Source organism: Oncorhynchus mykiss, chromosome 5, assembly GCF_057628025.1.
Source record: "Oncorhynchus mykiss isolate SJ-2025 chromosome 5, ASM5762802v1, whole genome shotgun sequence".
Classification (NCBI taxonomy): Eukaryota; Metazoa; Chordata; class Actinopteri; order Salmoniformes; family Salmonidae; genus Oncorhynchus; species Oncorhynchus mykiss.
In genome coordinates, this window is record NC_143026.1 from 20122265 (window position 1) to 20150161 (window position 27897).

The 27897-nt window shown below is 42.4% G+C and overlaps 1 protein-coding gene across 1 annotated transcript in view; it reads right to left on the reverse strand.

The window, feature by feature from the left end:
- LOC110523381 (laminin subunit gamma-3) overlaps positions 1-27897 on the reverse strand; it is a 202909-nt gene that overhangs the window by 150465 nt on the left and 24547 nt on the right. Inside the window, exons 3-6 of the mRNA XM_090234139.1 lie at positions 10895-11025; positions 8652-8818; positions 3157-3345; positions 2868-2985 (exon numbers count right to left, since the gene is read on the reverse strand). Coding sequence (XP_090090265.1) covers positions 2868-2985; positions 3157-3345; positions 8652-8818; positions 10895-11025 — 605 coding nt within the window. The remainder of the gene's footprint in view (positions 1-2867; positions 2986-3156; positions 3346-8651; positions 8819-10894; positions 11026-27897) is intronic.

The following is a 27897-nucleotide window of genomic DNA, read 5'->3' on the forward strand; positions in this document are numbered from 1 at the left end:
GAGTAGGTACTGTTTACTATGTCAAGGGGATAGGTATAGGTACTGTTTACTGTATTAAGGGGATAGGAGTGGGTACTGTTTACTACATCAAGGGGATATGAGTAGGTACTGTTTACTATATTAAGGGGATAGGAGTAGGTACTGTTTACTACATCAAGGGGATATGAGTATGTCCTGTTTACTATATTAAGGTGATAGGTGTAGGTACGGTTTACTATATAAGGGGATAGGTGTAGATACGGTTTACTATATCAAGGGGATAGTAGAAGGTACAGTTTAATATATTAAGGGGATAGGAGCAGGTACTGTTTACTATATCAAGATGATAGGTGTACGTACTGTTTACTATATCAAGGGGATAGGTGTAGGTACTGTTTACTATGTCAAGGGGATAGGTATAGGTACTGTTTACTATATCAAGGGGATAGGTATAGGTACTGTTTACTATGTCAAGGGGATAGGTATAGGTACTGTTTACTACATCAAGGGGATAGGTATAGGTACTGTTTACTACATCAAGGGGATAGGTGTAGGTACTGTTTACTACATCAAGGGGATAGGTATAGGTACTGTTTACTATGTCAAGGGGATAGGTATAGGTACTGTTTATTATGTCAAGGGGATAGGTGTAGGTACTGTTTACTACATCAAGGGGATAGGTATAGGTACTGTTTACTACATCAAGGGGATAGGAGTGGGTACTGTTTACTACATCAAGGGGATATGAGTAGGTACTGTTTACTATATTAAGGGGATAGGAGTGGGTACTGTTTACTACATCAAAAGGGTATATGAGTAGGTACTGTTTACTATGTCAAGGGGATAGGTATAGGTACTGTTTACTATATTAAGGGGATAGGAGTGGGTACTGTTTACTACATCAAGGGGATATGAGTAGGTACTGTTTACTATATTAAGGGGATAGGAGTGGGTACTGTTTACTATATTAAGGGGATAGGAGTTGGTACCGTTTACTATGTCAAGGGGATAGGTATAGGTACTGTTTACTACATCAAGGGGATAGGTGTAGGTACTGTTTACTACATCAAGGGGATAGGTATAGGTACTGTTTACTACATCAAGGGGATAGGTATAGGTACTGTTTATTATGTCAAGGGGATAGGTGTAGGTACTGTTTACTACATCAAGGGGATAGGTATAGGTACTGTTTACTACATCAAGGGGATAGGTATAGGTACTGTTTACTACATCAAGGGGATAGGTATAGGTACTGTTTACTACATCAAGGGGATAGGTGTAGGTACTGTTTACTACATCAAGGGGATAGGTATAGGTACTGTTTACTACATCAAGGGGATAGGTATAGGTACTGTTTATTATGTCAAGGGGATAGGTGTAGGTACTGTTTACTACATCAAGGGGATATGAGTAGGTACTGTTTACTATATTAAGGGGATAGGAGTTGGTACCGTTTACTATGTCAAGGGGATAGGTATAGGTACTGTTTACTACATCAAGGGGATAGGTATAGGTACTGTTTACTATATCAAGGGGATAGGTGTAGGTACTGTTTACTACATCAAGGGGATAGGTATAGGTACTGTTTACTACATCAAGGGGATATGAGTAGGTACTGTTTACTATATTAAGGGGATAGGAGTTGGTACTGTTTACTTTATTAACGGGATAGGAGTGGGACATTTTTACTCTATTAAGGGGATATTGGAGTTTACTGTTTAGTATATGAATGGGACAGGTGTAGGTACTGTTTACTAAATAAAGGGGATAGGATTAGGTACTGTTAACACTGTTTAAAGGAATAGATGGAGGTACTGTTTACTATATTAAGGGGATAGGAGTGGGTAGTGTTCACTGTATGAAGGGGATAGGAGTGGGTACTGTTTACTATATCAGGGGGATAGGAGTGGGTACTGTTTACTATTTCAAATGGATATGATTAGGTACTGTTTACTATATTAATGGGATAGGTTTAGGTACTGTTTACTATATTAAGAGGAATGGGTACTGTTTACTATATGAAGGGTATAGGAGTTGGTACTGTTTACTATATACATGGGATATGATCAGGTATTGTTTACTATATGTAAGGGACAGGTGTAGGTGCTGTATAGTATATCAAGTGGATAGGAGTAGGTGCGTTTACTATATCAAGGGGATAGGAGTGGGTACTGTTTACCATATTAAGGTGATAGGAGTGGGTATTGTTTACCATATCAATGGGATATGTGTAGTTATTATTTACTATATCAAGGGGATAAGTGTAGTTACTGTTTTAAGGGGATAGGAGTAGGTACTGTTCACTCTATCTTTGTGATAGGTTTAGTTACTGTTTACTATATCAAGTTTATTGTAATGGAATTGCAAATAGCGGTGTTGTTAATAGATCAGGTAACAGTAGTGATGAATTAGCAAAAACAGCAAGAGTGGATAGTTGTTGTAAACTGGATGAAAGTCCACATTTTGGTGTTCTGCTCAGCCATGGCATACACCTCAACACTACAGAAGCAAATAGGGTCAGGGATAGTGAGTTTCTAATGGCTAGAACCAACGCAGCATAACAAGATAAATCAATAAACACAAACTAGAATTGGATTGCTGGGCTTCTCTACACCAGAGGTTCAAGGAAAGTTAAGATGTGCTTCTAAAATAATATGTCTTCATGTTGAAATTAAATATGAACACACACCCCACACAGGGTTGCATTCAGGAGTGCAATATACTGACCCGGCAGATAGTTCTACAATATTGTGGCCTACTGAATGTGGTCGTAGATTAGACGCAAACAGAAAGAAAAAATATCCTTTCAAAAAAACTGCATTGTTCTATTACTCTCCCTCTGTCATCAAAGTCTTTGTTTATTTTTCAGTGTACATGTGTGTGTGTACCTGCAGCCGCCAGGGCTGAGGGAGTGGAAACCGGGTTGACAGGTGTCACACTTCACCCCTGACACACTGGGTCTGCACTCACACTTCCCCTCCACACCACACTGCAGATTCACAGAACCTGGGAGGGAGGGAGGGAGGGAGGGAGGGAGGGAGGGAGGGAGGGAGGGAGGGAGGGAGGGAGGGAGGGGGAGAGAGAGAGAGAGAGAGAGAGAGAGAGTGGTTGAGAGATGGATGGATAGTTCATGTTTATGATGCCTTAATATGAAGCAGTCTAAAATACATGGTTTACCCATGGTGTTACAGTCACAGGGGCTGCAGGGGTCCTGTGGTGACCGTCGGTAGTGGTTCTCTCTACAGCGTTCACAATGCGGTCCATCAGTCTGGTCCCTACAGTCTACACAGCGCCCCCCACTTGCTGTGCTTCGGTACTGCTCCGCATCGAACACACACACATCCGCCTGCCCACTGCAGTTACACTCTGAGGAGAGAGAGAGGAGGGGGGATAGCGAGAGGAAGAGAAGGTGGGTGGGTGGTATGGAAGGAAGGAAAAGATGAACAAAAAGAGAGGGAGGGGAGAGAGAGAGAGGGAGGAGATGAGGTCAGGTAAATGGTGAGAGAGGGAGAGTGAGATGGGGAGGAAAAGTGAGAGAGAATGGATGGGGGTTACTGTATGCTTATGAGAGATTATGCGTGTGGGATTGGATCCTAATGTACAGGTACATTTATAATCCCATTTCACACGGGCCTAATGATCAGCCAATCACTTAGTCAGGGGGCACCGTGATAACGCTAATAAGTGTTTGTACAAGAGACGATTACTCAATCGATAACCTCCAATCACAGGGCTCGGTAGAGTACTCTTCATTTCCTCTCCACTGCAGTATTCTGCTGTCTCTCTGTCTGGCTACATGAGGTTTAGGATTCTAGAAAATATCCTATTTTATTACACATCAAATTTTTTGTTAAGTTTGCAATAACTATGTGATTATTCCTCCCTGATTGAAGAGAGGAGAGGTTCCATTCTAGTTGTATTTTGCTCTACAGAGTAGGAAGTGAGTGTATTTGCTATTAGAGTATAGAGGTTAGGCATATATTAACAAGACTCTATCTAGAGATAGGCCTCAGAGCCACAGAAAGATCATCAAGGTCTAAACCAGTGCTGCATAGTTATAGTCTTACATGTGTCATTCTCAATTTATAGGATTGGGTGCATACAGGTGGGCCTAAACAGTAAGATATGAGAGTCTGATTTGTAAACCACTGGATATGAGTCTGCTAATGATTAAAATGTGAAAAACAGAAGACATAATAAAACACCTACTACAGTCAATTACTTTATTTACATGTGTTGATTTTTGCTTATAGTACCTGTAGCAGACAGGAATGAGGTATAAAAGGCCTTAGGGTGTATATGAAACAAGTTGTCATGGAGAAGAACTGTCACGACTCCTACCGAAGGTGGCTCCCCTTCCTGTTCTGGTGGTGCTCGGCGGTCGTCGTCACCGGCCTGCTAGCTGCCACCGATCCCTTTTTCCCTTTTCTGTTGGTTTGGTCTGATTTGTTTCACTTGTTTCTTGTTTAGACTTTTAGTTTGGCTATTTAAGTTGGTAGGCCCGCCTGCTCTTAGTATGTTTGGCTATTTAAGTCGGTAGGCCGCCTGTTTATTCCCACTTTGTATGTGTGGTAGTGCGACTTGGTTTGGTTCTTGTTTTGGGCATTTGTTTTATGACGCTCAGTTTGGTTGTATAGACTATCTTGCCCTGTGCTGAATAAAGCGCCATTCAGAACTTTCTGCCTCCTGCACCTGACTCCTCACCCACTACGCCTAAGATTGTTACATGAACATCCTTCACCAGGCACCATAGTCTTATTTTCATTCTATATATTAACATTTGATTCCTAAAAAATGAACAATATGAATTTAAACCAACAGCTTGTAGACATACTTTTTAAAGCGTTCTGGAAATGAGTAATTCTGAAACAATGGAGGTCACTCTGGGAACGAGTCAATCAACTGCAGCATAATAGTCTACTGTAGCAGAGGCCATCGAAAAACAGGGGACATGTAGTCAATATCCTATTGCCTAATAGCAGAATTAAGATGGACCTGCTTTGTCAATTATATAGGTATCTGATTCTAGAAATACAAAATCAATCTCTATTTTCAACATCCACATATGCGACAGCCCACTGGGCACAGACGTCAACTCAACGTCTATTACACGTTGGTTCAACGTCGATTCAACCAGTGTGTGCCCAGTGGGATGCCTATATGATCAATGGCTTACACTTCACATTTGCAACATTGATCATGTCATTGGTGGCCATAGACATAACCTTACCTAACCTCCCTGATAACAATCACCGTTGAAAAATTCATCTTAAGCTCATTTAGGCCAACTGGAACATGGCATCCAGCCAAAGGCTACCTCTTTTCAACTACTTTGTTGATGTATTTAAATGACTGTAGCATTTCTGAACGTTGTCTGTACATTGCCGACTGTGACCATAATACAGTAGGTAGCCTAGTAGTAGCTAAAGTAGCCTAGTATAGTTGAAAGTTGGATGTGGTGCTGAAATGTGGAGACGAAGAAGCTCCAGTCTATTCCGAATGGTGTCCAGCCCATCAATGAGGAGAATGACGTATTGGATTTTCATGTCCACCAGCTTTGCACAGTTTCTGCAATCAACATATCTACATCTAGCTATTCATTACAGTATCTAGCTAGGCTAGTGAGTGCTTTCTTGAGGTGGAAAATGTGCGCACCTACAGCCTCAGTGGTCACGTGGGCTGCAATCCCTCTCTCTCTCTCTCTCTCTCTCTCTATCTCTCTCTCTCTCTCTTTATCTCTCTCTTTCTCCCTGCCTTGTTCATGCACTGCGCTGTCCTTCCAATAATGGCCTGAATAACAGGCTAGTCTGAGGAGTTTTCTAGACTGTGGCAGCTACCATTCACACAGTGTACACTCCCAGTCAGTAGCCTTTTGGGCATAGGGGTACTGGGTAGGCTACTTGATAGGCATCGAGTTGAACAGCTAACTGGTTGTTTGTTGAATGAACATCCCCTGATCAATCCATTCCTGCGTCTCATATTTTTCATTCAAAAAATGACTTATTGTGATAATTCTGCTGTTATGATCTGCACATGTCAGTGATAAATAGCCAGTCCTATACTTTGCAAAGCAGTTTGTCACCTATTTGTCACTCTATTGACATGGACACCTGTAAATGAAACGTAGTGACATGTCATTTGACTACTGGGCTGTTGTGTCAGAACATTTTGTTGCAAAATTATTTCATAGGATAGCCTAGCTACATGATCTAAAATGCTGACCATTGATTCCCCCAATGATGTCTCAGAGCAATTGATAGAAATCCATCAATAGTGTGATTTTTTTTAACGAGGGGAAATTAGATTACAGTTGGTTGGGAATAGGCTACTGGGTGGATGTTGAGTTGTTTTGTAACAGTTGTTTTCCCTGCTAAAATTGTTCATACAGTATATGCCGTTTAAAGTTGATCATGAGTGATAATGTGTCTGACTGCAAATAGATTGAGTCTGCCTGAGTCATTACACATGTATTCAAGGCAGGTATCTCAGGTGCACTTACTAAAATGTCTTTCCAACTAGGAAGTGGATAGTAAGCTAAATTAGACACTTATGTATGCTAAGTAACTTGGTAATAACCAGAAGGATGTTGTGACAACATAAATGTCTGTCTGTCTGTCTGTCTGTCTGTCTGTCTGTCTGTCTGTCTGTCTGTCTGTCTGTCTGTCTGTCTGTCTGTCTGTCTGTCTGTCTGTCTGTTTGTCAATTAAAGTGTTTGTGTTCTGACAAGTAGGGCCATATGGTACTGGTTCCAGACACATGCCATACACGGCAGAGAAGAGACAGACAGAGCTTGGTCCGGTAAGCTGCGGCAAAATTAGTTTCTATCTCGCCGAATATGGAGGCTGAACATTATAATACACAGAGCATTCACTTCTACTCTCTAGTTCTTTCACATTCAGTTCTTCTTTTCTTCTATGTATTTAATAATATATTCATTTTTTCCTTTACAGTACAGTGCAGCTGCATGCGGCAGTCTATTTAAAAATGCCACCTGTTTGGTACAGAGACTCTGGCTTCCTCCCAAATTGCACCCTATTCCCTACATAGTGCAATAGATTTGATCATATGTGCCCTGGTCAAAGGTAAAGTACACTATATAGGGAAAGGGTGCTATTTGGAACACAGCATGAGTGTAATTAAAACAAGCTTGTTTCTTACTAGAATCAAGCATAAAAACAATTAACGAGGCCTCTCCTTTATGGGTTTATCAGTCCAACCAATTACAATTCCTCCTCAGCAGTGTTCAAAAGAAGCATTCACCGCTCAGTGCACAGCGCGATAAGCCTGAACCGCGCTGATATTTGCACTCACGCTAATTTCTACACACACACACACACACACACACACACACACACACACACACACACACACACACACACACACACACACACACACACACACACACACACACACACACACACACACAGGCATGTGCACATGTACATATACACACATGCGCACACACACACATACAGCAGCAGGTTGATGTTTATTGTCATGAATCTTGCCCTGGAGGCAGAAGTGAGCGATTTCCGCTAGATGAGCCAGCTGCAAATTGTATATATTGTAAAAATATATGAGAACAAAAATGTAAGGTTGGGGTTAGCAATTTGGATAAGGTTAAGTAAAGGCTACACCAACATCTTACATTTACATATGATACGTTCAATATCAGGTATGCTTTGTAAATACAGTGTTATGTGGTTACTGTACATCAATGTTCAGCTGTCCTCCCTCCAACTCTCCTGTAGCCTACTCAGAGGGTTCAGCTGTCCTCCCTCCAGCTCTCCTGTAGCCTACTCAGAGGGTTCAGCTGTCCTCCCTCCAGCTCTCCTGTAGCCTACTCAGAGGGTTCAGCTGTCCTCCCTCCAGCTCTCCTGTAGCCTACTCAGAGGGTTCAGCTGTCCTCCCTCCAGCTCTCCTGTAGCCTACTCAGAGGGTTCTTTGAACAAATCCCTGGGTACTCACTAATACTTTATGTACTCCTAAAGGAACTTGCCTGCAATACTCACTCATACACTAACCCAACTATACATTTCCCCAGGGGTGACTGAACTAAACCAATCTCCAATACTCACTCATACACTACCCCGACTATACATTTCCCCAGGGGTGACTGAACTAAACCACTCTCCAATACTCACTCATACACTACCCCAACTAAACATTTCCCTAGGGGTGACTGAACTAAACCAATCTCCAACATTTACTCATACACTACCCCGACTATACATTTCCCCAGGGGTGACTGAACTAAACCAATCTCCAATACTTACTCAAACACTACCCCAACTATACATTTCCCCAGGGGTGACTGAACTAAACCAATCTCCAATACTCACTCATACACTTATCCAACTAAACATTTCCTCAGGGGTGACTGAACTAAACCAATCTCCAATACTCACTCATACACTACCCCAACTAAACATTTCCTCAGGGGTGACTGAACTAAACAAATCTCCAATACTCACTCATACACTACCCCAACTAAACATTTCCTCAGGAGTGACTGAACTAAACCAATCTCCAATACTCACTCATACACTACCCCAACTATACATTTCCCCAGGGGTGACTGAATTAAACCAATCTCCAATACTTACTCAAACACTACCCCAACTATACATTTCCCCAGTGGTGACTAAACTAAACCAATCTCCAATACTTACTCATACACTGGTTGGCAGAGTCTCCGGTGGCCCTGGCCCAAGGCCTGTCCTGGTAGAATGGGTGACACCTCTGGCAGTCCACCCCGACAGTGTGATGCTGGCAGTCACACACCAGAGCCCCCTGCTCGTCCAACACACACTCACTGCCATGGCCATTACACTTACACCTGGCGGATAAAGATGGAGAGGTGTGTGTGTACCCACACACACATTTACAGATATACACTTGTATGGACTCAAACTTACAGTATATGCACTGAGCGCACACACGTGCACGCATGTACGAATACGCACACACACAAACACATACACACACATAAAAGAAAATTAACAGAGAACAGAGAATAGGACAGAACGGAGGAGATGTAAAATGAGAAAGTATTTTCACTGTGACTTTTCACCTCCCATTACCTATCAGTGGCAGATACAGTACATCGCCTTGGATAACGTGGGGTTTTATACCCTTCAGTGAATACTGTTCTGCTCATCTCCCCTGTGTGCCCAACTCTCGTCTGCACAAGATGTCCCTGAGCGTAAACAACTTCAACTACCAGTCACTGTGTGTGTATGTGTGTGCATGTGAGTTATTGTGCTATATATCAAGTTATGCATATCCTTTCCAACCAGTCGAGAAAAGACCATTTCCTATGTCTAGAAGTCATTTAATGATCAAGGATGTTTGGCCAATAGCTGTTAGCTGAGGCCCTATCTTTACTGTCACACGGTGAGGATGACAGTGTCTTATTCTCCTTGTTGTGTTGACTCTGTATAGTGCCTGCTTGCATCCCAACTGACACCCTCTTCCCTATAAAGTGCATTACTTTTGACTAGAGCTCTTTGGGCCCTGGTAAAAAGTAGTGCATGAAATAGAGTGCCATTTGGGGTGCATCCTCTGTCATTGGTTCTGCAGAGGGCCTTTCTGTGAGGGAAGAGGGGGGCTTATCATCGCCTGTCCCTGTCAGATTTAACCAGCTGTCCCAGATCCAGACTCTTTATGCTAACGGCTCCCAATCAGTTATTTCTGTTTCTGTTGTTGTTGTTGTTGTGACAAGGAAGTTGTTAGTAAGAAAGTGAAAATTGCCCCTAACCACCAACTCAGATGTCTCTAGTAGTAAACTCTGAGGTAATCTTGACAACCACAATAATGAATATGGCACAGAGAATAGCTCATATAGCAGCTTAGTAGTCCGTCAGTTCTGGACCATTTCTTTTTACTATTTTTAGTTACTATACTCCACTAGCTGACCATTTAATCAGACACATTGACATACCCTGACACTAATTGTGTCCATTCATAACATTCAGTAATGCGAATTGACCAAGCGACAAGTGCTAACACTGCTCTGGCCAATTCAACAAGCTAGGCTGACTACGCAAGCCCAACAAGTTGTCAGCTTGCCCCCCTTCATTCCCTCAGGTGTCATGGTGACATTGTTGGGTCATTTGTCAAACTGTCACCCCTCGCTTTGATCATAAACACTTATGACAGGTGTCAGATCCTGTTGAAGCAGTGAAGGCTTCATCTCAACTACTTAAGAAGGTTCATGTTATTGTGCCGTGCCCATGGACATCCTGTCTGTGCTGCCCGCCTCCTGTTGTCCCTTCTCGTTACTGTGAGGAATAAGCCCAGGGACCAGCAGACCTGTGTTCAAGTATTATTTGAAATCTTTCAAATACTTGGAGTGTTTGCTCTGGTCTACCCGGAGTGCCAGTTGCGCCGGGTTTGCCGTTTTTGAATGATTTCAAATAGAATTTGAACCCAGGTCTGAGGACTAGAGACAGAGCAAGGACAGTGATGGAAAAGACATGGGGACAGAGGAGGATGATGTGGCTCTGTTCTTTTTAGGGGGGAACTTGGTAGATTGTAGCCTTACAATCTACTGTATGGGCTTGTGTTGAGTTAGAGTATTTGTTATGTAAAAAGGATACAGAGAGGGAGGAAATGTGGAGAAGCATTTTATTATCTGTTTTAATATCTATTTTATTATCTACAAAATGGGTCACTATAACGAGCTGGGTTGTTGTTTCATAGTCGAGTCTGTCTGAGAAATGAGCAAAGACAAAGATAAATCAAAGCAAACAGGCTCTCTCTCTTCTTCTCTCCCTCTCTTCTTCTCTCTCTCTCTTCTTCTCTCCCTCTCTTCTTCTCTCTCTCTCTTCTTCTCTCCCTCTCTTCTTCGCTCCTTCTCTTGTTCTCTCCCTTTTTCTCTCCCTCCCTCTCTTAGACGTCAGGTGTGTGTTACCTGGCGCCTACGGAGAAATCGGAGATGGCGTAGAAGTAGGATCGCAGCACCTTGGCGTCCTTGAAGAACTCATCTCCGAATGTGTTGAGCCTGTCCAGAGAGATGAGCAGGTCAGTGGCTGTCACCCACTCCTAAAGGATGAGACAGAGACAAGGAGAGGGGGATGAGGAGGAGGGGATGGAGGGATGGTGGCTGTCAGCTACTCCTACAGAGTGGGACCGAGAGGAGAGGGACATGAGCGGGAAGGGGATGGAGGGATGGTGGCTGTCAGCTACTCCTACAGAGTGGGACCGAGAGGAGAGGGGGATGAGGAGGAGGGGATGGAGGGATGGTGGCTGTCAGCTACTCCTACAGAGTGGGACTGAGAGGAGAGGGGGATGAGGAGGAGGGGATGGAGGGATGGTGGCTGTCAGCTACTCATACAGAGTGGGACTGAGAGGAGAGGGGGATGAGGAGGAGGGGATGGAGGGATGGTGGCTGTCAGCTACTCCTACAGAGTGGGACTGAGAGGAGAGGGGGATGAGGAGGAGGGGATGGAGGGATGGTGGCTGTCAGCTACTCCTACAGAGTGGGACTGAGAGGAGAGGGGGATGAGGAGGAGGGGATGGAGGGATGGTGGCTGTCAGCTACTCCTACAGAGTGGGACCGAGAGGAGAGGGGGATGAGGAGGAGGGGATGGAGGGATGGTGGCTGTCAGCTACTCCTACAGAGTGGGACCGAGAGGAGAGGGGGATGAGGAGGAGGGGATGGAGGGATGGTGGCTGTCAGCTACTCCTACAGAGTGGGACCGAGAGGAGAGGGGGATGAGGAGGAGGGGATGGAAGGATGGTGGCTGTCAGCTACTCCTACAGAGTGGGACTGAGAGGAGAGGGGGATGAGGAGGAGGGGATGGAGGGATGGTGGCTGTCAGCTACTCCTACAGAGTGGGACCGAGAGGAGAGGAACATGAGCGGGAAGGGTTAGAGCGGTCGGAGGGAAGTAATGGGTTGAGATGGAGAACAAAAGGGAAAGGTAAAGACAGATTCAGGCTCGGTCAGAAGGTGGAGGAAGAATAGGATGGGAGAGAAAGGGGGGAGAGAGAGAAAGATAGAAAGCGAATGGGAGTCAAGAGAAAGAGGGGAAGGGCAGGGTGTGGCTCTGAAAGAGATATAATAGAAGAACGAAATAAGAAATAAATAGAGAGGAAATGAGAAGAGATAAAGAGATGATATAAGCTAGAGAGGACACCTGGTACAGGGTTCCCAGACTCTTTCATTATAATGGATAAGGTTTTAGCAGCACACAGATATGATGACAGCTACAGTATATGAAGCTGAATGCACCATGGAGGGGCTGAATTGGAACAGTTAAATAGAATGGATTGTGAGAGGTGGAGACGAAGCGAGGGAGGGGAGAGGAAAGAAAGAGGGAAAGACAAACAGCAGGATAAAGGTAAACAGAAGAGAGAAATAGGGGAGGAAGATCAAACAGGGTCAGTTGAGGAGAGAACAAAAGGAGAAAAGATGGAATAAGGGAATGTTTCTCTCCTCACAACTTTAAAACAAATAGATTACAGAAACGTTGTGTCTTTCACTTGGCTGGTTGGGGACTCTGTGGACTGTATGACATCCCGAAAAAGCCTGTTTTAATCCTGTGTTGTGTTTTCTGTACACTCTCCCCTGAGGGGTGTTTGAAGTAGGGGACCAGGGGAATGAGAGGAACGGTAGGAGAGTGGAGAGGATAGGCCTCAGACGAACAACATGTGGAACAGTTGGGTACATGTACTGTACGCCTGCCTCAAGATCTCCTGGCTAGCATGCCGTACCAAGGACTAGGGGAATTGGGTAGCACCTTGTATGATGTTGATTCTTATTGAATATAGTTAGCCTATAAGACCACATATATGAGAACATGTGACAACTCGACTTCAAGAAGAAGAAAAGTAGGGGATTTTTCTCTATAGCAAGATGGAAACATAGTGAAGACTAATTAAGTCTATAATATATTTTTCAAACACTATATTTTTTATTTATTTTTATTTATTTCACCTTTATTTAACCAGGTAGGCTAGTTGAGAACAAGTTCTCATTTACAATTGCGACCTGGCCAAGACAAAGCACAGCAGTTTGACACATACAACAACACAAAGTTACACATGGAATAAACAAACATACAGTCAATAAAAATGTAGATTAAATTAAACTATTATTTGGACAAGTTCATGTAAAATGCAACCAATAATTGTCCTCTAGAGTTAGCTTCACAACTTGTTTTGTGTGATCTGTTACTGTGTATATAAAGCAGTGCTACTGCAGTAAAACTTTATATTTAGCACTGCCTCAAAGACTATTATTCTATAAGGCTGTCTAAGAGTCTCTCTGATTGTCGTTTGTTAAGAGATTCTGTAGGGCCACCTGTGACAGCTGTTTGTTCACCCCACCCACCTACAACTGTTAATAACCCATCCGCATCCGCCCAACTACATGTGATAAAGTGAAAATATGAGGCCCACACCCAACCCTAACCCGCAAATATAGAAAATGCGCTATAGACTACAGTCAAAGACTGCAGAATTATTTTTGACGGGGTTGTTTTGCCTGATTTAAATAGGTGTCTGCTTATAATTTCTGACATTCTGGTAGGCTATTTGTCAGTCAACTTGTCTGTAATTAGATACATGTAACTTCTCTTTTGTCAATATATGTTGCCCTCGAAGACTAAATAAACCCTTGCCCAACAGAATAACGTAATAGAATTCATGATTCAATCTAGTTGACATCGGTAAAGTTTTCTCTGTCATCTTTCGCGGAGAAAAGACGTTAAGGGACTGGGGAGAAAATATAATAAAGCAACAAAAATAAAAACAGGAAAGATTTTCTGTGCAAAATGTACAAATTACATAAGTTTGACTGGTTGTAAGGAAAAACAAAGCTGTGAAAATGACCCAATGTGTTTCTGATAAGATTTAAGTTCGTCTTCGATGCATATTTTATTTGGGAGAAATACTATCAGCTTTTATGATGAAGACAGCACCTCTACAGATGGTATCTAACTGAACATTGTATTCTCTCAAGGTGCAGAACGAAATACACCATATACCTCCACTCCTGTTCCCAAGTCCAAATGTTGCTTTGGTATATCGTGTTATATCAAATGTTTAATTCTGCAGGAGTTATTATTAAGGCTTGAGCCCTATTCGCACGGGCCAGTATTATTAGAGAACGTTGGTTATGTATTTATTACCCCAGAATGTCCGTTATTCCAGAGGATGATTCAGGTGGGATAAGTTTTTTCCAAACTGCCACCTGTAATTCTTTCTTAATTTTTAAATATTTTTAATACATCAATTATTATGATGGAAGCCTGGAGGTTTTTTCTAGGTGTGAAGATATTTCAACAAGTCCAGGCGATAACAGGCTACACTAACAAATCGAGCTTGGTTCGCAAGTTTCTAAACCATATCAAACCATCTTTGGTATAGTGTTGCCATAATATTTGAATCGAAGAAGTGTGATCATAATCATTCAAATATTTTAGTGATCCGCAGTAGAAGACGTCCTAAATGCCCCCCAGTCTTCAGATGTGAGCCACAACAGCTAACTTGCACTTGATATGCATTTTCAGGCTATGGATGAGGAAGTGAACTTGTTTAGCTCAGTTTAGCTCAGTTGTATGCTGCTTTGGGATCTATTAACAGAAAGTGTTTCATTAAATAGGCACAATATGTTCTACGATGCATTTGTCGATGTCCAATTAACTTGCACAAAACATATAAACAAAAGCATTCACTGTGAAAGTTGATATATATAGGCCCTTCATATATATTTTATGCACATCACTTTGTTAAATTTATCGAGTCAGTTATTGTTTTCTTGCTCAAACCGCGAGCAACACCTGTAAAACTCAAATATTTCTCTCAAAACACAGGGATGTTGATTCGCATAAGGATGAGTGTTATCAGAGGACTTTGGAGTTTGCCAAAAAAACTGTAGGTTATTCTGGTTAGTCAATGAACAAGATTTCAGTTTCCATTTAACCCATCTAAACAGTAGGCTACAGTTCCCTTGACATGTCATAGTCCTATTTGAAGTCCTGTCTTGTGACTGTCGAATTTGTATAGCGCCTCACAATCATCACACCAACATGGCTGGCACTGCTATCATCCTCTTTGCCACTTCACCAAATCTTTTCAAAACATTACTTTTCTGGCCATCCCTTTTCTTTATTTTCAACTCTCCTTTCGCAGCTTTTGTCTTCTTGAATTAAACTTCAACATTTCAACACAACTTCAACTTTTTCTGCCCGTCACCAAAAGCATTATTTGGCGATTGGCTGTGTAGGCAATTTGGTGTGAGTACAGTTAAGCCCTAAAGCTTAGGCTTATAAACTAATACCAGATAGCCTAAAATAATGAAAGAAAAACCTCAATGTAGACTACATAAATTGCACAATAATTACACATTTATGGATTTTTTTTAAGTATTGTTTAATGACCCTAAACCCGTCCAACCCACGGATATGACCGTGGGGACTGCAGGTTATGAGTCAAGCCGCGCATCACTAGTGGAGAGTCAAATGGTCATGAAGCCTGTTTGGAACGTGGTGGAAATCTAGAACACATGTGTTCCATAACCCCTTTAACCCTTAAAGGGGCAGAAACAGTAGGACTCCTGGACCTTGGTGACTTATGTGGGTCAACAGGGCCAGACCTGGGTTAGACCTGGGTCAGATGTGTTAACATTGTGGATGGGTACTACTGTCTGGAGCTGGATCAAATGTTCAAATCCAGGTCAACATAACAGTGAAAATAGCTGAGAATTAGACCAAAACAATCATAGAAAGTGGTCATTTGTAATATGTGAACGATGTCCTTTGGAGCTAATGTGGTGATCAGTAAATATCCTTTATTCTCACTCTCCTGCTACTTTATTAGCTCTCTGTCTCTGTGTCTCTCTGCCTGTCTATTTTTCTGTCTCTCTCTCTCTGTCTTGCTGTCCATTTCTGTCTCTCTGTCTCTCTCTGTCTCTCCATCTGTCTCTCTGTGTGTCTCTCTCTTCCCCCCCCTCTCTCTCTCTCTCTTTGTGTCTCCCTGTCTCTCTGTCCGTGTCTCTCTCTCTCCCTCTCTCTCTCTCTTTCCCTCTCTCTGTCCCTCTGTCTATGTCTCTCTCTCTCTCTCTGTCTCTCTCTGTCTCTCCTCATATGCCCCCAGCCTTACCTTCACATTTTGCCTTTCACAACCATTTATTTTACTACCTCTTTCTCTCCCCCTTCTCACCTCTTTCTCTCCATCTCTCCCTCTCTGGTGGCACTTTCCTCAGGGAGCCCTTGAGGAGGGTGTGCCCTGTGTTTGTGAGCTTCCTGTTTTACAGCAGCACGGTGCAGAGCAGAGTGGAGCTGGCACGCTACTGTTTTGGGGCCTGCTTATCGACTTCGGCCCTGCTTGACATGGCTCTCCTCCTACTAATGGGGTTTGGACGCTGCCGAACGACCCCAGTGCCCAGGGGCTGCCGGTGGAAGCGTAAGTTCATCCTTCACGCACTCCCGCCTGCCCGCCGCTCCCAGTACCATCATCAATGGGGGAAAACAGGGAATAGGGGTTTTAAAAGGGGGGTGGTGGGGAGGTGGGGGAGTAGGGGGGTGCTGGCTGTTTGGTAACACATTGAGGAGAGGAAGGGGGAAATAATGAGGGGAGGAGAAGAGGAGGGGAAGTTGTGGAGAGGAGCAAAGAAGGAGAGGAAATTATGTCAGTGGAGCGAGTGTCTTCAAACCATGTTTGAAGAAGGAATTTGAATAGGGAAGTTAAAGAATACAGGGGAGAGCTAATTCTAATTCAGGGCAGGAAGGGAATGATGGGAAACAAAACAGATAACTTCTCCATACATTTTCACACTCTCTCTCCTGCTCTATCTCCCTCCTTCTTGTTTTGCTTCACACCTCTACAACCACAGCAATGTTAGAGGAGAGCCAAGAGTTTGGGAGATACATCAGTTTGAAGTTAGTCTCAGAAAACTTTTCCCCTCACCTTGCTGGGGTCTGGATCAGAATTCTGAGAACAATATTGTGCTGTATCATAGACATGAATGAATGCTGATTGGTTGATGATAAGCGTCCAGCTTCGGAAACCAATCCACGATGAGGACATCTTACTGCAGTCACTTCCTGACATGTGATCCATTCTGACCAATGATCAATAGCCAAAAGCAGGTGATCAGGGATCCGTCCACCATTACTCTCTGTTATAAATAGCCTCATGTCTCCAGAGGCAAAAGTTGAAGAACAGAAGTAAGTAAGAGGAGATACTCTTTGATCAACTAAATCCTGGAGTCCTCTTCGTTACAGATTTAAAACAACCAACTCAGGATGATTCAACCCTCCCAAGCCTCTTTTTGATGCTTATTTCTCTCTCTCTCTCTCCTCCTCCCTCTCTCTCTATTTATCTCTCTATTCCTTTCTCTCTCTCGGTTTCTCTAAAACCTGCTGTCAGACAATGACAGAATGTAGTTTCATGAAGAAGCTTCACACAGGGGGTTATGCTAATGTTTATAGCTCTTAGCCGTGTCCATATCATGGGAATACTAAGGAAATAATAATGTTTTAAGGGGTCACAGAGATCATCTATTTTCCTTCACAATCGTTGTTTTTTGTTCATTATTAAAAACAGAACAGGTATTTGTATTTATTAAGGATCCCCATTAGCTGTGTGTGTGTGTGTTCCATAAGGTGTATTTTTTTAAATCACATTTTATTGCTTGCATCAGTTACCTGATGTGGAGTAGAGATACATGTAGCCATGGCTCTATGTAGTACCATGAGCCTCCCATAGTCTATTCTTGACTTGTGGATTGTGAAGAGACCTCTGGTGGCATGTCTAATGGGGTATGCTGTGTGCCAGTAGTTTAAACAGACACCTCTGTGCAATCAGGATGTCAACACTTCTTACAAATGTACATTTAAGGGCCAGCCGTGCTGCCCTGTTCTGAGACAATTGTACAATTCCAATGTCCCTCTTTGTAGCACCTGACCACTTGACTGAACAGTAGTCCAGGTGTGTCAAAACTAGAGCCTTGTTGATAGTGTTGTTAAAAAGGCAGAGTCGCGCTTTATTATGGACAGACTTCTCCCCATCTTAGCATGACAGTTTTGACCATGACAATTTACAATCCAGGGTCACTCCAAGCAGTTTAGTCACCTCAACTTGCTCAATTTCCACATGATTTATTACAATGTTTAGTTGAGGCTTAGAGTTTAGTTAATGAGTTGTCCCAAATACAATACTTTTCATTTTTTAAATATTTAGGAATAACTTATTCCTTGCCACCCATTCTGAAATGAACCACAGCTCTATGTTAAGTGTTGCAGTGATTTCACTCTCTCTAGTAGCTGACGTGCATAGTGTTGAGTCATCCGCATACATAGATACACTTCACTCAAAGCAAGTGCCATGTCATTAGTAAAGATGGAATAAAGTAAGGGTTCTAGACAGCTGCCCTGTGGATTTCCTGATTTTACCTGGATTATGTTGGAGAGTGTTCCATTAAAGAACACCCTTGGTGGTCTGTTAGACAGAAAACTCTTTATCCACAATATAGCAGGGTGTGTAAAGCCATAACACATACGTTTTTCCATTAGCAGACTATGATTGATCATGTCAAAAGCAGCACTGAAATCTAACAAAATGTCTCTCAGCTAATCATCAGTAATTTGTGTAAGTGCCGTGCTTGTTGAATGTCCTTCCCTATAAGCGTGCTGAAAGTATGTTGTCAATTTGTTTACAGTAAAATAGCCTTGTATCTGGGCAAACATTTTGTTCTTTACTAAGGGTTGGTTACAGGCGGATTGATTGGTTATTTGAGCCAGTAAAGGGGGCATTACTATTCTTGGGTAGCATAATTACTTTTGCTTCCCCCCAGGCCTGAGGGCACACACTTTCTAGTAGGCTTAGATTGAAGATATGGCAAATACGAGTGGTATTCTCGTCCACTATTATCCTCAATCATTTTCCATCCAAGTTGTCAGACCCCGGTGACTTGTCATCGTTGATAGACAACAATAATTTCCCTCTTCCACACTCACTTTTACAGAATTCTAAATTACAATGCCAGTCTTTCATAATTTGATCAGATATACTTGGATGTGTAGTGTCAGTGTTTGTTGCTGGCATGTCATTCCAAAATTTGCTAATCTTGCCAATAAAAAAATAATTAAAGTAATTGGCAATATCATTTGGTTTTGTGATGAATGAGCCATCTGATTCAATGAATGATGCAGCTGAGTTTGCCTTTTTGCCCAAAATGTCATTTAAAGTGCTCCAAAGTTTTTAAAATGTTTTATTTCACCTTTATTTAACCAGGTAGGCCAGTTGAGAACAAGTTCTCATTTCCAACTGTGACCTGGCCAAGATAAAGCAAAGCAGTGTGACACAAACAACAACACAGAGTTACACATGGAATAAACAAACGTACAGTCAATAACACAATACAAAAAAATATATATACAGTGTGTACAAATGAGGCAAGATAAGGGAGGTAAGGCAATAAATAGGCCGTAGTGGCGAAGAAAAAACAATTTAGCAATTAAACACTGGAGAGATAGATGTGCAGAAGATGAATGTGCAAGTAGAGATACTGGGGTGGAGGAGCAAGTTAATAGCAAATTAATAACAATATGGGGATGATGAAGTTGGATGGACTATTTACAGATGTGCTATGTACAGGTGCAATGATCGGTGAGCTGCTCTGACAGCTGATGCTTAAAGTTAGTGAGGGAGAAATGAGTCTCCAGCTTCAGTGATTTTTGAAATTCGTTCCAGTCATTGGCAGCAGAAAACTGTCAGGAAAGGCAGCCAAAGGAGGAATTGGCTTTGGGGGTGACCAGTGAAATATACCTGCTGGAGCGCGTGCTACGGGTGGGTGCTGCTATGGTGACCAGTGAGCTGAGACAAGGTGGGGCTTTACCTAGCAAAGACTTATAGATGACCTGGGGCCAGTGGGATTGGTGACGAATATGAAGTGGGTGCCAGCCAACGAGCTCCCTCATCCCCCTAGTGTTTTTATTTACTGCTTTTTGCTCTTTTGCATACCAGTATTTCTACTTGCATATCATCATCTGCACATCTATCACTCCATTGTTAATTTGCTAAGTTGTAATTGCTTCACTACTATGGCCTATTTATTACCTTACCTCCTTACTCCATTTGTACACACTGTATATAGATGTTTCTATTGTTATTGACTGTACTTTTGTTTATTCCATGTGTAACTCTGTGTTGTTGCTTTTTGTCGCACTGCTTTGCTTTATCTTGGCCAGGTCGCAGTTGTAAATGAGAACTTGCTCTCAACTGACCTACCTGGTTAAATAAAGGTGAAAAAATACATATATATAATTTACCTGTTTCATAGTGTAGTTTCTTCTTTTTATTCAGATTAGTTTATTCAGTTTAGATTTCTCATTTTGTAGTATACATTTGCCAATCGGTTGTGCAGCCAGACTTATTTGCCATTTGTTTTGCCTCATCCCACTCAACCATATCATTTCTCAACCATACCATTGTCGTGTCTTTGGCTATGCCGGATTAAGTGATATGACAAGCTATTCTATAAAATCCTTTCTCCGTAATTAATATTACCTGATTGAGCTAATCATGTAAATGTAATTAACTAGAAAGTCGGGGCACCACAAAATAATATTTATAGAGCTGTTATCTTCCGAATAAACTCTTAAAGACCTAGTGATATTTTACATCAAACAGTCAATATTAATCGTCACCTTAATTCAGTCTCATCTGAAAGTTGTAAATTCTTGGTTATCTTCCCGAACCCTGGCTAACAAGTTGAATCAGCAATACAAAATTGGGTTTAATTATTTATTTACTAAATACCTAACTAATCACACAGAATTACATATACACAGAATGAATTATACCTTGATTACAAATTACGTCATAAAGGAAAATGTCCCTAGCGGGCGGAACAGATATGACAGCTGGTTACACAAAAGAAAAGGGGCTGGGTTTGAATGAAAGAGCGGGAAGACTGGGGGACAAAGGGAGAAGCTGTGCTATTGTAAATACAGTATCTCATGCATTCTAAATTACCGCCCATTTGGAAAAGGAAAATGCAATAAATATTTACTCTGAGCTGCGCACCGGAAGGTTGGTGGTAGATGGAAGGGGTACTCTGTCTGTTCTTCCTAGCCCGCGTTTGCAGCTGCTGTTGCTAACTCAACTGCTAGGAGGTATCACTTCTGTAGTGAATAAGAGTTCAAAGTTCATACCATTCGCAACCAAAGCTCACGCTGAGGTTGGTTTAGTTCTGTATTTGACATGTTAGTCCTTTTAACGCAGAGGCTGCAGACCTCACATACTTGGAACAGGAGGTTTCATTTTCATCAAGGCTTTATATAGTGGAGCGAGAAGGGTGTGTTTGAAAAGTTTTATAACCCATGTCTCTTCACAGGGATGAGAAATAATATGTGGATGAGCAATGACGAGATGGATGGATGAGGGTGAGCATAGGCAAGATGCAGTAGATGGTATAGAATACAGTATATATACACATATGAGATGAGTAATGTAGGATATGTAAACATTATTAAAGTGGTGTTATTCAAAGTGACTGGTGATACCTTTATTAAGTCCATTTATTTAAGTGGCCAGAGATTTGAGTCTATGTTGGCAGTAGCCTCTCTATGTTAGTGATGGCTGTTTAATAGTCTAATGGCCTTGAGAGAGAAGCTGTTTTTCAGTCTCTTGGTCTCAGCTTTGATGTGCCTGTACTGACCTCACCTTCTGGATGATAACGGGGTGAACAGACATTGGCTCGGGTGGTTGTTGTCCTTGATTATCTTTTTGGCCTTCCTGTGACATCGGGGGCTGTAGGTGTCCTGGAGGGCAGGTAGATTGCCCTTGGTGATGCGTTGTGCAGACCGCATTACCCTCTGGAGAGCCTTGTGGTTGAGGGTGGTGCAATTGTCGTACCAGGCGGTGATACAGCCCAACAGGATGCTCTCGATTGTGAATCTGTAAAAGTTTGTGAGTGTTTTAGATGACAAGCCACATTTCTTCAGCCTCCTGAGGTTGAAGAGGCGTTTGTACGCCTTCTTCACCATGCTGTCTGTGTGGGTGGACCATTTCAGTTTGTCCGTGATGTGTACACCAAGGAACTTAAAACTTTCCACCTTCTCCAATACTTTCCCATCGATGTGGATGCTGCTGTTTCCTGAAGTCCACAATCATGTCATATTTTTGTTGACGTTGAGTGAGAGGTTATTTTCCTGACACCATACTCCGAGGGCCCTCACCTCCTCCCTGTAGGCCGTCTCGTCGTTGTTCGTAATCAGGCCTACCACTGTAGTGCCGTCTGCAAACTTGATGATTGAGTTGGAAGCGTGCATGGCCACGCAGTCATGGATGAACAGGGAGTAAAGGTTGAGAACGCACCCTTCTGGTGCCCCAGTGTTGAGGATCAGCAGGGTGGAGATGTTGTTTCCTACATTCTCCACCTGCGGGCGGCCCGTCAGAATGTCCAGGACCCAGTTGCACAGGGTGGGGTTGAGACCCAGGGTCTCGAGCTTATTGTTGAGTTTGGAGGGTATTATGGTGTTAAATGCTGAGCTGTAGTCAATGAACAGCATTCTTCCATAGGTATTGTCACGCCCTGATCTGTTTCACCTGTTCTTGTGATATTCTCCACCCTCTCCAGGTGTCGCTTATTTGCCCCAGTGTATTTCGTCTTGTATGTTTCCAAGTCAACCAGCGATTTTCCAGTTCTCCTGCTTTTTGCGTTCTCCTTTCTAGTCCTCCCAGTTTTGACCATTGCCTGTTTCTGGACTTTGTACCCGCCTGTCTGACCATTCTGCCTGCCTTGACCATGAGCCTGTCTGCCACTCTGTACCTCCTGGACTCTGATCTGGTTTTGACCTTTTTGCCTGTCCACAACCATTCTCTTGCTTCCCCTTTGGATGAATAAACATTGTACGACTCCAACCATATGCCTCCTGTGTCTGTATTTGAGTCGTCTTGTGCCTTGATAGATATTCCTCTAGTCCAGATGGGAAAGGGCAGTGTGCAGTGTGATGGCGATTGCATCTTCAGTGGACCTATTGGGGCGGTAAGCAAATTGGACTGGGTCTAGGGTATCAGGTAGGGTGGATGTGATATGATCCTTCACTAGTCTCTCAAAGCACTTCATGATGACAGAAGTGAGTGCAATGGGGCGACAGTAATTTGGTTCAGTTACCTTAGCTTTCTTGGGAACAGGAACAATGGTGGCCATCTTGAAGCACGTGGGGACAACAGACTGGGATAGGGATTGGTTGAATATGTCCGTAAACACACCAGCCAGCTGGTCTGCGCATGCTCTGAGGACGTGGCTAGGGAGGCCGTCTGGGCCGGCAGCCTTGCGAAGGTTAACACATTTAAATGTTTTACTCACGTTGGGCACAGAGAAGGAGAGCCCACAGGCTTTGGTAGTGGGCCGTGTCAGTGGCACTGTATTGTCCTCAAAGAGAGCAAAGAAGTTGTTTCGTTTGTCTGGGAGTAAGACGTCGACGTCAGCGACGGGACTGGTTTTCTGCCACATACATCTAGTGTTTGAGCTGTTGAATTGCGACTCTACTTTGTCTCTATATTGACGCTTTACTTGTTTGATTGCCTTGCGGAGGGAATAGCTGCACTGTTTGTATTTGGTCATGTTTCCGGTCGCCTTACCATGATTAAAAGCGGTGGTTCGCGCTTTCATTTTCAAATCCACGATTTCTGGTTAGGGAAGGTTTTAATAGTCACAGAGGGTACGACATCTCCGATGCACTTGCTAATAAACTCACTCGTCGAGTCAGCATATACATCAATGTTGTTGTCTGAGGCTATCCGGAACATATCCCAGTACACGTGATCGAAGCAATCTTGAAGCGTATGGATTCATATGGATTCCACGCTTCAAACTTGAAGCATGGAATCCATATATCCATTGGTCAGACCAGCGTTGTATTGACCTGAGCACGGGCGTTTCCTGGTTTAGTTTCTGTCTTTAGGCTGGGAGCAACAAAATGGAGTCATGGTCAGACTTGCCAAAGGTAGGGCAGGGGAGGGCTTTGTATGCATCGCAGAATTTAGAGTAGCAATGATCCAGAATACTACCAGCTCGTGTCACGCATTTGGGGTGCTAATATAATTTAGAAAGTATTGTTCTTAGGTTAGCTTTGTTAAAATCCCCAGCTACAATAAATGCACCCTTAGAATATATGGTTTCTAGTTTACATAGAGTCCAGTGAAGTTCTTTCAAGGCCGACAAGGGATCTGCTTGTGGGGGGGATATACACGGCTGTGACTATAATCGTAGAGAAATCTCTTGGAAGATAATGCAGTTGGTATTTAATTGTAAGGAATTCTAGGTCAGGTGAATAAAAGAACTTGAGTTCCTGTAAGTTGTTGTGATTACACCATGAGTCGTTAACCATAAAGCATACAATCCCGCCCTTCTTCTTACCAGAGAGATGTTTGTTTCTGTCGGCGCAATGCGCGAAGAAACCGGGTGGATGTACCGACTGACAACATATCCCGAATGAGCCATGTTTCCGTGAAACAGAGAATGTTACAATCTCTGATGTCTCTCTGGAAGGCAACTCGTGCCCTAATGTTGTCCACCTTGTTATCTAGACATTGGACATTGGCGAGTAATATGCTCTGAAGCGGTGGATGGTGTGCTCGCCTTCTGATTCTGACCAGTAGGCTGCTCCGTCTGGAAATGGCGCCGACAAAGGAAATGGCGCCGACACAGTATCCGCTTCAGGAAAGACATATTCCTGGTTGTGATGATGGTAAGTTGACATCGCTTTTATATCCAATAGTCCTTCCTGACTGTATGTATTAACACTTGAGATTTTCTGGGCTAACAAAGTAAGAAAAAATACGTAAAAAAAAAAAAAAACTGCATAGTTTTCTAAGGACCTGAAGCAAGGCAAACATCTCTGTCGGTGCCATTTCCTTCATGGGTGCATGCTTATTAGTAACTGGAATAAGAAATTTCATAAACGTGTCAAGTGCGGCATCTGGTTGCTCCTCATTACAAACCACACACCAACAAATATTGTTTACATCAACAACATAGGAATCACTACAAAACTCACTAGCTCTTATACACGACATTAGGCCCAGCCTTTGGAACTTTCTAAATACAGCTAATATATTGTGATCACTACATCCGTTGGATTCGGATACTGCTTTAAAGCACATTTCTGCAGCATTTGTAAAGCTGTGATCAACAGATGTTGATGATTTTATTCCTATGCTGTTTGTAACTTCCCTGGTAGGTTGACTGATAACTTGAACCAGGTTGCAGGAACTAGTTACAGTTTGAAGCTTTTTCTTGAGTGGGCAGTCAATATTTAAATCATCCAGAAAATATACCTCTGTTGATATCAAATACATTATCAAGTATTTTACACGTTGTCCAGATATGGACTGTTAGCACTTGGTGGTCTATAGCAGCTTCCCACAAGAATGGGCTTTAGGTGAGGCAGTTGAACCTGTAGCCATATTATTGAACTATTTTGGGATAGGGGGCAGCATTTTCACTTTTGGATGAATAGCGTGCCCAGAGTGAACTCTGTCCCAGGTGCTAATATATGCATATTATTATTAGTATTAGATAGAAAACACTCTGACGTTTCTAAAACTGTTTGAATGATGTCTGAGTATAACAGAACTTATATGGCAGGCGAAAACCTGAGAAAAATCCAACCAGGAAGTGGGACATCTGAGGTTTGTAGTTTTTCAAAGATTGGCCTACCGAATACATAGTGTCTATGGAGTCAAGTTGCACTTCCTACGCCTTCCACTAGATGTCAACCGTCTTTAGAAACTTGAATGAGGATTCTACTATAAAGGAGGGGCTCATGAGACCTGTTTGAGTCAGTGGTCTGGCATAGTGCCTTGGTCTCATGACTCGCGCTCCCGACAGAATTACCTCTCGTTCCAGGGCTTTTCTTCAGACATAGGAATTCTCCGGTTGGAACATTGTTGATGTTTTATGTTAAAAACATCCTAAAGATTGATTCCATACATCGTTTGACATGTTTCTAAAGGACTGTAACGGAACTCCTCGAGTTTTTGTCTGGACGAAGTACCTGCGCCTCATGAAGATGGATTACAACAAGTGGCTATTCAGACCTAAATGATGGACTTTATGGAACTTTATGGAACAAATCAGTCATTTATTGTCGAACTGGGATTCCTGGGAGTGCCTTCTGATGAAGATCATCAAAGATAAGTGAATATTTATGGTGTTATTTCTGACTTCTGTTGACTCCAAAATGGCAGATATTTCTCTGGCTGGATAGGGCTCTGAGCGCCATTCTCAGATTATGCTTTTTCCGTAAAGTTTTTTTGAAATCTGACACAGTGGTTGCATTAAGGAGACGTCTATCTTTAATTCTGTGAATAACAGTTGTATCTTTTATCAATGTTTATTATGAGTATTTCTACAAAATCACCAGATGTTTTGGAATCAAAACATTTCTGCATGTAACGCGCCAATGTAAACTAAGATTTTTTTATATAAATATGCACATTATCGAACAAAACATACATGTATTGTGTAACATGATGTCCTATGAGTGTCATCTGATGAAGATCATCAAAGGTTTTGTGATTAATTTTATCTATATTTCAGCTTTTTGTGACTCCTCTTTGGCTGGAAAATGGCTGTGTTTTTTTGACTTGGCTATGACCTAAAATAATCATATGTTGTGCTTTTGCTGTAAAGCATTTTTGAAATCGGACACGATGGGTAGATTATCAAGATGTTCATCATTCATTTGCTGTATTGGACTTGTTAATGTGTGAAAGTTACATATTTCCGAAAAATATTTTTGAATTTCGCGCGCTGCCTTTTCAGCGGAATGTTGTCGAGGGGTTCCGCTAGCGGAAAGGTTAAACAGTATTTAACATGAGATCCTCTCTAAGCTTTACAGGAATGTGGTTCTGAATATAAATGGCAACACCATCATTGGCATTTCTGTCCTTTCTGTAGATGTTTTAACCATGTATTGCTACCACTGTATCATCAAAGGTATTATCTAAGTGAGTTTCAGAGATGGTTAGAATATGAACGTCATCTGTTACTAGCAAATTATTGATTCAATGAACCTGGTTTCTTAAGCTATATATGCTAATGTAAGCTATTTTTAGCACTTTTCTGGGATGTTTGATTGTTTTCATTGCTTTACTGGGAAGGTTAGCAGAAGTAGACATGCTCATGTTATTTATGTTAGTGCAGGGTGAGCTGCACACGGTGGACTTCCTACTAGGGCACACCTCCTTAGTGCTAACAGTATAATTTTGGTTCATAGGCACATGATTACTGCAATTGTTGTAGGATCAACAGAGGCATTCAGGGCAGTTAGAGGGACATAAATTAGATTACTTACATTGTGTCTTCCAACATCCCTGGGATAATGTGCATTTGCTGAAAAATTATGACAACTCAGCGAGACAATGGTAGGGATTAACTGAGCTGGGCTTGGGTCATTGATAAGTCATTGTCTCATCTCAGCCATATAATGCTGTGAAAGGACCCTGGAACCCAAATGATTTGGATGGATTCCATCCTCCTTATAAAACAAGCTTTGTTTCCAGAAGGTATCAACATTGTCAATAAATGTTACACCCATATAGCTCAAAAAGTCACTTAGCCAGTTATGGAGGTCTAAAAGTCTGCTGAAACATTAAATGCCACGACTTAGGGATGGCACAGGGCCAGATATTATGGTGTGTTTGTTAGTGTCAAGACCCAATAAGTTCTTTAAAATCCATCTTCAAGTGTTCTAAGCTGCCTATCATAATGCCATTGAATCCCACATGAACTATGATAGACAAAATTTCCTGATGCAGATTAAAATGTTTGGGAGCAGCTTATTGATGTTTTGTACTCATGCTCCTTGATAGCACAACGTTATTGCTACAGGGACTGAGACATTTCTCCCCATTGAACTGCCAAAAACAATGGCCAGAGAAGGGGATGGAGAAA